The sequence below is a fragment of the Hyla sarda genome, chromosome 2, assembly GCF_029499605.1.
Source record: "Hyla sarda isolate aHylSar1 chromosome 2, aHylSar1.hap1, whole genome shotgun sequence".
Lineage (NCBI taxonomy): Eukaryota > Metazoa > Chordata > Amphibia > Anura > Hylidae > Hyla > Hyla sarda.
In genome coordinates this window covers 5,469,203-5,482,552 of record NC_079190.1, presented here as the reverse complement: position 1 = coordinate 5,482,552, position 13,350 = coordinate 5,469,203, and the positions used below count along the sequence as shown (strand labels likewise).

Genomic DNA, 13,350 nt, shown 5'->3' with positions numbered 1-13,350 from the left:
GGGCACAGCACCAGTCACTGATCATAGGTCTCCATAACAGGGCACAGCACCAGTTACTGATCATAGGGCTCCATAACAGGGCACAGCACCAGTCACTGATCATAGGGCTCCATAACAGGGCACAGCACCAGTCACTGATCATAGGGCTCCATAACAGGGCACAGCACCAGTCACTGATCATAGGGCTCCATAACAGGGCACAGCACCAGTCACTGATCATAGGGCTCCCTCTCAGGGCACAGCGCCAGTCACTGATCATAGGGCTCCCTCACAGGGCACAGCACCAGTCACTGATCATAGGGCTCCCTCACAGGGCACAGCGCCAGTCACTGATCATAGGGCTCCATAACAGGGCACAGCACCAGTCACTGACCATAGGGCTCCCTCACAGGGCACAGCACCAGTCACTGATCATAGGGCTTCATAACAGGGCACAGCACCTTTCACTCATCATAGGGCTCCCTCACAGGGCACAGCATAAATCACTGATCATAGGGCTCCCTCACAGGGCACAGCACCAGTCACTGATCATAGGGCTCCCTCACAGGGCACAGCACCAGTCACTGATCATAGGGCTCCCTCACAGGGCAGAGCTGCAGTGTACAGCATGGCACAAGGACAAAGCAGGAGCCTGAGCTGCCAAAGAGAATGGCGGCTGATTTTAGGCCGCTGCAGATTCCAATAGACAAGACAGATGAACTTGAGTCACTTTTCATTGCTGCGTCCTAATGGAGCTGTGATGTCCCAGTACAAGATGATATGGCCCCATACTGCCCTCCTGTCCTGTCAGGCAGAGTCCCTTTCTTTCCCCAGGGCTCCCCTGCAGCATACCCCCATTGTGTATATAGGTTTGCCTCATTTAATGTACTGTTGCTTTAATGTTTGTACCACATGATTGTTACCCAGAGGGCTCCAGTGACCAGGTGACCCCCCAAGTGACCTATGGGCTCCTTGCGGCGCATTTCTCCTGCGGTGTTATATAGTAGTATATAGCAGTGTATACGGATACTGGAAGCCTGTGCTAGCATTTCTCCTGCGGTGTATATAGTAGTATATAGTAGTGTATACGGATACTGGAGGCCTGTGCTAGCATTTCTCCTGCGGTGTATATAGCAGTATATAGCAGTGTATACGGATACTGGAGGCCTGTGCTAGCATTTCTGCTGCGGTGTATATAGTAGTATATAGCAGTGTATACGGATACTGGAAGCCTGTGCTAGCATTTCTCCTGCGGTGTATATAGTAGTATATAGCAGTGTATACGGATACTGGAAGCTTGTGCTAGCATTTCTCCTGCGGTGTATATAGTAGTATATAGCAGTGTATACGGATACTGGAGGCCTGTGCTAGCATTTCTCCTGCGGTGTATATAATAGTATATAGCAGTGTATACGGATACTGGAAGCCTGTGCTAGCATTTCTTCTGCGGTGTATATAGTAGTGTATACGGATACTGGAAGCCTGTGCTAGCATTTCTCCTGCGGTGTATATAGTAGTATATAGCAGTGTATACGGATACTGGAAGCCTGTGCTAGCATTTCTCCTGCGGTGTATATAGTAGTATATAGCAGTGTATACGGATACTGGAAGCCTGTGCTAGCATTTCTCCTGCGGTGTATATAGTAGTATATAGCAGTATATAGAGAAGAGGGTTGCATTGACAATCCAACACAATGGGCCGCACATTGAACACATTTTATAAGTGGTCAGAAACTTGTAAATAACTCATGAAAGAATAAAGTTACGTTAAAACCGAGCACATCATTGTTTTTGTTGTGAAATTCCCAATAGGTTTGATGTGTCACATGACCCTCTTCCGATTGAAAAAAACAAAAGTTGGATTCAAAATGGCCGACTTCAAAATGGCCGCCATGGTCACCACCCATCTTGAAAAGTTTCCCCCCTCACATATACTAATGTGCCACAAACATGAAGTTATCACCAACCATTCCCATTTTATTAAGGTGTATCCATAGAAATGGCGCACTGTATAGAGTATATAGGGTGTATATAAGGTGTATTCATAGAAATGGCGCACCCTGTATAGAGTATATAGGGTGTATATAAGGTGTATCCATAGAAATGGCCATCCCTGTATAGAGTATATAGGGTGTATATAAGGTGTATCCATATAAATGGCGCACTGTATAGAGTATATAGGGTGTATATAAGGTGTATCCATAGAAATGGTGCACCCTGTATAGAGTATATAGGGTGTATATAAGGTGTATCCATATAAATGGCGCACCCTGTATAGAGTATATTGGGTGTATATAAGGTGTATCCATATATATGGCGCACCCTGTATAGAGTATATAGGGTGTATATAAGGTGTATCCATAGAAATGGCGCACCCTGTATAGAGTATATAGGGTGTATATAAGGTGTATCCATATAAATGGCGCTCCCTGTATAGAGTATATAGGGTGTATATAAGGTGTATCCATATATATGGCGCACCCTGTATAGAGTATATAGGGTGTATATAAGGTGTATCCATATAAATGGCGCACCCTGTATAGAGTATATAGGGTGTATATAAGGTGTATCCATATATATGGCGCACCCTGTATAGAGTATATAGGGTGTATATAAGGTGTATCCATATATATGGCCATCCCTGTATAGAGTATATAGGGTGTATATAAGGTGTATCCATATAAATGGCGCACCCTGTATAGAGTATATAGGGTGTATATAAGGTGTATCCATATATATGGCCATCCCTGTATATAGTATATAGGGTGTATATAAGGTGTATCCATATAAATGGCGCAGGGCTGCAATGTAAAGCATGGGGCAAGTAAAGAGACTACCTACAGTACAGTGACCCCCCGACCTACGATGGCCCCGACATACGATCATTTCAACATACGATGCTTTTGTATGTCGGGGCCATCGCATAAACGGCTATCCTCCAGCGCAGACTGCTTCAGCTGCCCCCGGATAGCCGTTTACGGTGCCCCGTGTGGTCCGCTGACGATCACTTACCTGTCCTCGGGGCTCCGGCACGTCCTCTTCGGGATCCCCTGCACCGTCGGCGCTCTCCATCGTCGTCATCACGTCTCTGCGCACGCCGTCCCGTCATCCAATAGGAGCGGCATGTGTAGCGACGTGATGGCGGCGACGGAGAGCGAGGATGTCGGGGAAGCAGAGGCCTTGCCGGAGCGTCGGGGACACCCCGGGGACGCGGCGACAGCGATGGACGGCGACATCCAGGGCAGCGGTGACGAGCGGTGACGGTCCGGAGCGGCGGGGACAGGTGAGTACAACTTCCTCTAACGGTGGTCTACAACCTGCGGACCTCCAGATGTTGCAAAACTACAACACCCAGCATGCCCGGACAGCCAACGGCTGTCCGGGCATGCTGGGTGTTGTAGTTTTACAACATCTGGAGGTCCGCAGGTTGTAGACCACTGTCCTATAGTTTACATTGCACGGATCCCTCAACATACGATGGTTTCAACATACAATGGTCGGTTTGGCACGGATTACCATCGTATGTTGAGGGACCAAACATGGTGGATGCTGAGGTCAACAATGTAAACATTTTTTAACATTTTTGTACCCGTAGAATGTTCTAATCTCGGATGTTTGTGCAGTTCGTTATTCTACATTTTATATTTCACACGTGATGACCTGAAATGCGTCGCTCTGTCTGGTTACATTGGTGTCTTCTGCTTATTCCCATCAGTGAGTCTTAGTTTAGGGAGGGGATAAGGGGGGGGGGTAAGTTTCGAGGGGCCCCTGTCAGTCTGGGCCGGAGGTAACGTCCAGGTATCAGATCTGCTGTGTGTCCGTTAGTCTCCGGGGTCCTGGGAAGGTAAATACTGGAGGTGAAGCTATAAAGGAGACAGCTGGGTCATGTGACCCCCGCACTGGATACAATGTATCAGCATTTATATGACAAGTGCAAACAACAATGACACAACTGCATTGTGGGACAGAACCAACAGTGATACCAAGAGGTTCTGCAGCACCTTCGCCCAAAGACAACTACAGTAATAGCTTAACAGAATAAATGGCGCAGATGATTATCTAAGTGATTCTGAAGGCAGGAAGAGAATGTCCGAAAGAAATGGCTGTAATGGAGGCCGATCACCTCCAGAGCTGCACTCACTATTCTGCTGACACAGCAAGTCTTATCCTCCAGTCACCTCAAGAGCTGCACTCACTATTCTGCTGACACATCAAGTCTTATCCTCCAGTCACCTCCAGAGCTGCACTCACTATTCTGCTGACACATCAAGTCTTATCCTCCAGTCACCTCAAGAGCTGCACTCACTATTCTGCTGACACATCAAGTCTTATCCTCCAGTCACCTCCAGAGCTGCACTCACTATTCTGCTGACACATCAAGTCTTATCCTCCAGTCACCTCCAGAGCTGCACTCACTATTCTGTTGACACATCAAGTCTTATCCTCCAGTCACCTCCAGAGCTGCACTCACTATTCTGCTGACACATCAAGTCTTATCCTCCAGTCACCTCAAGAGCTGCACTCACTATTCTGTTGACACATCAAGTCTTATCCTCCAGTCACCTCCAGAGTTGCACTCACTATTCTGCTGTTACATCATGTCTTATCCTCCAGAGTTGCACTCACTATTCTGCTGTTACATCATGTCTTATCCTCCAGTCACCTCCAGAGCTGCACTCACTATTCTGCTGTTACATCATGTCTTATCCTCCAGTCACCTCCAGAGCTGCACTCACTATTCTGCTGTTACATCATGTCTTATCCTCCAGTCACCTCCAGAGCTGCACTCACTATTCTGCTGTTACATTATGTCTTATCATCGAGAGTTGCACTCACTATTCTGCTGTTACATCATGTCTTATCCTCCAGTCACCTCTAGAGTTGCACTCACTATTCTGCTGTTACATCATGTCTTATCCTCCAGTCACCTCCAGAGTTGCACTCACTATTCTGCTGTTACATCATGTCTTATACTCCAGTCACCTCTAGAGTTGCACTCACTATTCTGCTGTTACATTATATATTATCCTCCAGAGCTGCACTCACTATTCTGCTGTAACATCATGTCTTATCCTCCAGTCACCTCCAGAGCTGCACTCACTATTCTGCTGTTACATCATGTCTTATCTTCCAGTCACCTCCAGAGCTGCACTCACTATTCTGCTGTTACATTATGTCTTATCATCGAGAGTTGCACTCACTATTCTGCTGTTACATCATGTCTTATCCTCCAGTCACCTCTAGAGTTGCACTCACTATTCTGCTGTTACATCATGTCTTATCCTCCAGTCACCTCCAGAGTTGCACTCACTATTCTGCTGTTACATTATGTCTTATCATCCAGAGCTGCACTCACTATTCTGCTGTTACATCATGTATTATTCTCCAGTCACCTCCAGAGCTGCACTCACTATTCTGCTGTTACATCATGTCTTATCCTCCAGTCACCTCCAGAGTTGCACTCACTATTCTGCTGTTACATCATATCTTTTCCTCCAGTCACCTCCAGAGCTGCACTCACTATTCTGCTGTTACATCAAGTCTTATCCTCCAGTCACCTCCAGAGTTGCACTCACTATTCTGCTGTTACATCATGTCTTATCCTCCAGTCACCTCCAGAGTTGCACTCACTATTCTGCTGTAACATCATGTCTTATCCTCCAGTCACCTCCAGAGTTGCACTCACTATTCTGCTGTTACATCATGTCTTATCTTCCAGAGCTGCACTCACTATTCTGCAATCACATCAAGTATTATCCTCCAGTCACCTCCAGAGTTGCACTCACTATTCTGCTGTTACATCATGTCTTATACTCCAGTCACCTCTAGAGTTGCACTCACTATTCTGCTGTTACATTATATATTATCCTCCAGAGCTGCACTCACTATTCTGCTGTAACATCATCTCTTATTCTCCAGTCACCTCCAGAGCTGCACTCACTATTCTGCTGTTACATCATCTCTTCTCCTCTAGTTACCTCCAGAGCTGCACTCACTATTCTGCTGTTACTTTTGCCCCTTAGGATCCACAAAATATATCACCAGAACCAAGCTATGGTGCCACTTTGAAGGGGACATAGTATTAAAGTGGCACCACTGTCCATTTAGTCTCAGAATCAGGAGGGTCCCAGAGGTTGGACCCCCACCATCCCAGTAATATGCCATTACCCCATAGCCGGATCCATCATGGCTTCCTATAATGACAATAATAAAAACATCCAATACAAACCAGAAAACCCCCCAAATATGTATCACACATAGAGACGCCCTGGACAGAGACCTCACAGGGACTTATGGGACTATGGCAGCAAATTCCGTCTATCCAATTTTTGGACAACAACTGGGTGGCATGTAAACCTATTGTAGGCCTTGGAGGCAAATTTTTGGCAAAGAAAAACTGAGAGATGACTGGAGGACTGAAGGCTTCATTTTAGGTCCAGAGGTGAAGTCTTCAGGTTGGGTTTCAGTTCCTCAGGAAAGTTTCTGGGATGAGTTTTGGTCATTTCGTTTCGGTTTCAAGATGTAGAAATCGGGAAAGGTTTTGGGTTTTCAGGTCTTTGGTTGAGTTTCGGAGCTACAAGATTCCCATGATTTGGGTCTTCAGGTGTAAAAGTTTGATGTTGGATTCGGATCATGAGGTTTGGGCTTCTGGTTGGATCATGAGGTTTGGGCTTCTGGTTGGATCATGAGGTTTGGGCTTCTGGTTGGATCATGAGGTTTGGGCTTCTGGTTGGATCATGAGGTTTGGGCTTCTGGTTGGATCATGAGGTTTGGGCTTCTGGTTGGATCATGAGGTTTGGGCTTCTGGTTGGATCATGAGGTTTGGGCTTCTGGTCGGTTTAATCTTGGTCAATTTCAGGTTAGGGTTTTAGGTGAGGACTTCAAGGCAGATTTTTGGGTCTTGATGTGTAGATGCTGGGTTGGATTGTGGGGTTGAGGGTTTTTGGTTGGGCATAAAGTCTTTCTAAATTGGTTTTGGGTTGGGTTTATGTCTCCAGGTACCGGCTTCTCGTTGGGTTTGGACTTTGATGTTCAAAGTTTTACAGGTTAAGTTTTGGGATTGGGTCTTGTGTGCGAGTATCGGTTGAGGTTTGGGTTTCCAGCTGGGTTTTGCAACTTGAGGTTTGGGGTCTTGGGTTTGGATCTTGGAATGTGACTTTGGGCTGTGGTTTGGGGCTTAAAGGGGTACTCTGCTGCTCAGCGTTTGAAACAAACTGTTCCGAACGCTGGAGCCGGCGCCAGGAGCTTGTGACGCTATAGCCCCACCCCTCATGATGTCCCACCCCACCCCCTCAATGCAAGTCTATGGGAGGGGGCGTGACGTTTTTTAAATTTTATTTTTTTATCAACTGATGCCACAAATTTGTAAATTACTTCTCTTTAAAAATCTTAATCCTTCCAGTACTTATCAGCTGCTGTATAAAACAGGGGAAGTTTTTCTTTTTAAATTTCTTTTCAGTCTGATCACAGTGCTCTCTGCTGACACCTCTGTCCATGTCAGGAACTGTCCAGAGCAGGAACAATTCCCCATAGCAAACCTCTCCTGCTCTGGACAGTTCCTGACATGGACAGAGGTGTCAGCAGAGAGCACTGTGGACAGACAGAAAATAAATTCAAAAAGAAAAAAGAACTTCCTTTGGAGCATACAGCAGCTGATAAGTACTGGAAGGATTAAGATTTTTTTTAATAGAAGTAATTTTAAAATCTGTTACATTTTCTTGCACCAGTTGATTTAAAAAAATGTTTTTTTCACCGGAGTACCCCTTTAAGGAGAGTAGGGAAATTCGGGGGAATTATATGATTTTTACATTTCCGGTCCTAAAAGACCCTTCTAGATTGATTACACAAATATATATATATATATATATATATATATATAACAGAATGACCTCCATCTCCATCCATATTCCATACACTGCACAATACAACCGACACCTCTAATCTCCTCCCTCTCAAGTATCTGCGCCATAACAGAGGACATGACGCCATTCTTCCTGGGATTACTGCGGAGTCTCCCCAGAGAAGAATATGTATAATAATAAAGTATGTGCCCCCAAAGCTCCAGGTCACAGACACCACTCATGCCAGACAACCTAAAAACTATGGAGACCAACAACCACCAGATCCGGATCTGCAGGGTCTCTATAAGAGGTCGAACCCAACGACGGATCCTCGGTCATTCTGATGGTTATTCAAAATCTAATAAAAACATAAAGTTCTCAGAACAGATAAAGCCACAGAAAGAATCCAATATAACAGCAAAGAGACCAAAACCAGCAGAAGACAACTGCAACATTGTAACACTGCAACATTGTAACACTGCAACATTGTAACACCGCAACATTATAACACTGCAACCCTGTAACACTGCAACATTGTAACACTGCAACACTGCAACACTGTAATACAGCAACATTGTAACACCGCAACATTGTAATACTGCAACATTGTAACACCGCAGAAGAATAAAGAGAGATGGATCCAGCTCGGTGCAGATAAAATGATTTTAATCCATAAGACAAGGAGGATACAAGTAACGCGTTTCAAGCACTGTATGCGCTCTTAGTCAATGTAACACTGTAAAATTGTAACACTGCAACACTGTAACACCGCAACATTGTAATACTGCAACACTGCAACATTGTAACACTGCAACACCGCAACATTGTACAACTGCAACATTGTAACACTGCAACATTGTAATACTGCAACATTGTAATACTGCAACATTGTAATACTGCAACACTGCAACATCGCAACATTGTACAACTGCAACATTGTAATACTGCAACACCGCAACATTGCAACATTGTAATACTGCAACATTGTAACACTGCAACACTGTAACACCGCAACATTGTAACACTGCAACATTGTAACACCGCAACATTGTAACACCGCAACATTGTAACACCGCAACATTGTAACACCGCAACATTGTAACACTGCAACATTGTAACACTGCAACATTGTAACACTGCAGCATTGTAACACTGCGACATTGTAACACTGCAACATTGTAACACTGCAGCATTGTAACACTACGACATTGTAACACTGCGACATTGTAACACTGCAACACTGTAACACCGCAACATTGTAACTCCGCAACATTGTAACACTGCAACATTGTAACACTGCAACATTGTAACACTGCGACATTGTAACACCGCAACATTGTAACACTGCGACATTGTAATACTGCAACATTTTAACATTGTAATACTGTGCACTGCCTGGAATCTGCCCCAGTGTATGATACAGTCCTGGGAAAGAATTAATATCATAAAGTGACAGAGCTCGGGGTGAGGGCAACCGGGGACCCCCCAACAATCACCCCCCAGGACCTCAACACAGACAACAAAGTTACCTGAAGGTCTATGGAGGCTCCGCAGCCCATCGTCATCGCCCGGCAGCTGCTGTCACAGACGTGTCGAGTCCATGAGTTTGAGTGACTGGATGTGACAGCGGAGCAGGGAAGAGGAAATGAAGGTGAAGCTCTGGCCGAGCGCACAGGCTTCCTATGAAGTTGTGTACAGGAAAAGAGGCGGATGACATGCCCGCCCGGTGTAGGGTCCCATCTGTGTGCGACTCCTCGCAGGGATGTTCCATGAACCTGACCTACATTGTCACCAGCCAGGACGGAGAGCTTCTGTGCAACTTTACTTTACAACATCTGGGGAAAGCTTGGTGCCTCCAGCTGTTGCAAATCTACAACTCCCAGCATGCCCGGGCAGCCGGAGGCTGTCCAGGCATGCTGGGAGTTGTAGTTTTGCAACAGCTGGAGGCACAATGATGGAAAAACACCCTCAGAAGGAGGTTTTCGGCTGTCCAGGAATGTTGGAAGTTTTAGTTAGCAACAGCTGGAGGCACACTGGTTGACAAAAACTGACAGCAGGAGGTCTTTGGCTGTCTGGGAATGCTGGAAATTGTAGTTTAGCAACAGCTGGAGGCACACTGGTTGGAAAACACTCACAGAAGAAGGTCTTTGGCTGTCCCGGAATGCTGGGAGTTGTAGTTTTGCAACAGCTTGGGGCCGCCTGATTGGGAAACACTGACATAGAGTGAGGTCTTTGGCTGTTGGGCATGTTGGGAGTTGTAGTTTTGCAACAGTTTGAGACAGCCTGATTGGGAGACACTGACATAGAGGGAGGTCTTTGGGAGTTGTAGTTTTGCAATACCTAGAGGCACACAAATTTGGAAATACTGATATAAGGGAGGATTTTGGCAGTCTGGGAAAGCTGGGAGTTGTCGTTTTGCAACAGCTGGAGGCACATCAGTTGTGAAACACTGATATAGAGGGAGGTCTTTGGCTGTCTGGACATGCTGGGAGTTGTAGTTTTGCAACAGCTTGAGACAGCCTGATTGGGAGACACTGACATAGAGGGAGGTCTTTGGGAGTTGTAGTTTTTGCAACAGCTGCAGGCACACCAGTTGGGAAATACTTCTATAAAGGAAGTTTTTTGGCAGTCCAGGAATGCTGGGAGTTGTAGTTTTTCAACAGCTGGAGGCACACCAGTTGGGAAACACTGACACAGAGGGAGGACTTTGGTTGTCAGGGCATGATGGGAGTTGAAGTTTTTCAAAAGCTGGAGACAGCCTGATTGGAAAACGCTGCTTAAGGGTACGTTCACATGCGCAGATTTTTTAGAGGGTTTTCCGCTGCGTATTTGAAAGTGGGCGGGCTCTTCTCGGCTGTCCGCAGCAGATTTTCCGCGGCGGAATTTACGCTGCGGGAAATCCGCCACAGTCCCTACTGACTCCAATGGGGCTTGTGGCGAATTTTCCGCAGTGTACATTCCGCCGTAGAAAATCTTCTGAGGACAGCCGAGAAGAGCCCGCCCACTTTCAAATACGCAGCGGAAAACCCACCCAAAAAAATTTTGAACGTACCCTTAATCTCACCCCCGGAAAAAGAAATGAGATGGGAAAAGAATTCTATTCTATTTCTGTACAGGTTTTTACATGGTGGTCACCGAGAAACGAAAACAAGCGGTTGCTAGGTAACCTCAACTTACAAATTTTGGAGCATACACTAAGAGAAGAAATAGCAACTTCACAAAAGTCTTCCATAAGGCTGGAGTGTAGTAAACTGCAGGGAAGGAGGATTGGGAGCGGCACCTGACGATTTATAGTATCAGACCATCTGCTCGATCTCTATTGTCATAGACAGATCAGACATTATACACCGCTCAAAAACATAAAGGGAACATAAACAACACAATGTATATACACTGCTCAAAAACATAAAGGGAACATAAACAACACAATGTATATACACTGCTCAAAAACATAAAGGGAACACAAACAACACAATGTATATACACTGCTCAAAAACATAAAGGGAACACAAACAACACAATGTATATACACCGCTCAAAAATATAAAGGGAACATAAACAACACAATGTATATACACTGCTCAAAAACATAAAGGGAACATAAACAATACAATGTATATACACTGCTCAAAAACATAAAGGGAACATAAACAACACAATGTATATACACCGCTCAAAAACATAAAGGGAACATAAACAACACAATGTATATATACTGCTCAAAAACATAAAGGGAACATAAACAACACAATGTATATACACTGCTCAAAAACAGAAAGGGAACATAAACAACACAATGTATATACACTGCTCAAAAACATAAAGGGAACACAAACAACACAATGTATATACACTGCTCAAAAACATAAAGGGAACATACACAACACAATGTATATACACTGCTCAAAAACATAAAGGGAACATAAACAACACAATGTATATACACTGCTCAAACACATAAAGGGAACATAAACAACACAATGTATATACACTGCTCAAAAACATAAAGGGAACATAAACAACACAATGTATATACACTGCTCAAAAACATAAAGGGAACATAAACAACACAATGTATATACACTGCTCAAACACATAAAGGGAACATAAACACCACAATGTATATACACTGCTCAAAAACATAAAGGGAACATAAACAACACAATGTATATACACTGCTCAAAAACATAAAGGGAACATAAACAACACAATGTAACTCCAAGTCACTGACACTTGTGTGAGATCCCACTGTCCACTCAGGAAGAACACTGATTGACAATCAATTTCACATGGAACAGACAACAGGTGGAAATTATAGGCAATTACCAAGACTCCCCCAATAAAGGAGTGGTTCTGCAGGTACATGCCACAGACCACTTCTCAATTCCTATGCTTCCTGGCTGATGTTTTGGTCACTTTTTAATGATGGCGGTGCTTTCACTCTAGTGGTAGCATGAGACGGAGTCTACAACCCACACAAGTGGCTCAGGTAGTGCAGCTCATCCAGGATGGCACATCAATGCGAGCTGTGGCAAGAAGGTTTGCTGTGTCTGTCAGCGTAGTGTCCAGAGCATGGAGGCGCTACCAGGAGACAGGCCAGTACATCAGGAGACGTGGAGGAGGCCGTAGGAGGGCAACAACCCAGCAGCAGGACCGCTACCTCTGCCTTTGTACACGGAGCAGCAGGAGGAGCACTGCCAGAGCCCTGCAAATTTACCTCCAGCAGGACACAAATGTGCATGTGTCCACTCAAACGGTCAGAAACAGACTCCATGAGGGCGGTATGGGGGCCCGACGTCCACAGGTGGGGGTTGTGCTTACAGTCCAACACCGTGCAGGATGTTTGGCATTTTCCAGAGAACACCAAGATTGGCAAATTCACCACTGGCGCCCTGTGCTCTTCACAGATGAAAGTAGGTTCACACTGAGCACGTGACGGACGTGACAGAGTCTGAAGACGCTGTGGAGAACGTTCTGCTGCCTGCAACATCCTCCAGCATGACCGGTTTGGCGGTGGGTCAGTAATGGTGTGGGGTGGTATTTCTTTGGGGGGCCGCACAGCCCTCCATGTTCTTGCCAGTGGTAGCCTGACTGCCCTTAGGTACCGAGATGAGATCCTCAGACCCCTTGTGAGACCATATGCTGGTGTGGTTGGCCCTGGGTCCCTCCTAATACAAGACAATGCTAGACCTCATGTGGCTGGAGTGTGTCAGCAGTTCCTACAAGAGGAAGGCATTGATGCTATGGACTGGCCGCCCGTTCCCCTGAATCCGATTAAGCCCATCTGGGACGTCTCGCTCCATCCACCACAGACTGTCCAGGAGTTGGCGGATGCTTTAGTCCAGGTCTGGGAGGACATCCCTCAGGAGACCATCCTCCACCTCATCAGGATCATGCCCAGGCATTGTAGGGAGGTCATACGGGCACTTGGAGGCCACACACACTACTGAGCCTCATTGGGACTTGTATTAAGGACATTACATAAAGTTGGATCAGCCTGTAGTGAGGTTTTCCACTGTGATTTTGAGTG

General features: G+C 45.6%; 1 protein-coding gene across 4 annotated transcripts in view; it reads right to left on the bottom strand.

Annotated features, from left to right (window-relative positions):
* Window positions 1–13,350, bottom strand: part of PDE2A (phosphodiesterase 2A) — a 762,902-nt gene that overhangs the window by 404,463 nt on the left and 345,089 nt on the right. Inside the window, exon 1 of one of the 4 annotated variants that reach the window (XM_056561066.1) lies at window positions 9,350–9,511. The exons of the other annotated variants lie outside the window; for them this stretch is intronic. Coding sequence (XP_056417041.1) covers window positions 9,350–9,385 — 36 coding nt within the window. The 5' untranslated portion in view covers window positions 9,386–9,511. Of the gene's footprint in view, window positions 1–9,349; window positions 9,512–13,350 lie in introns of those variants that run through there. 4 annotated transcript variants of the gene reach the window in all.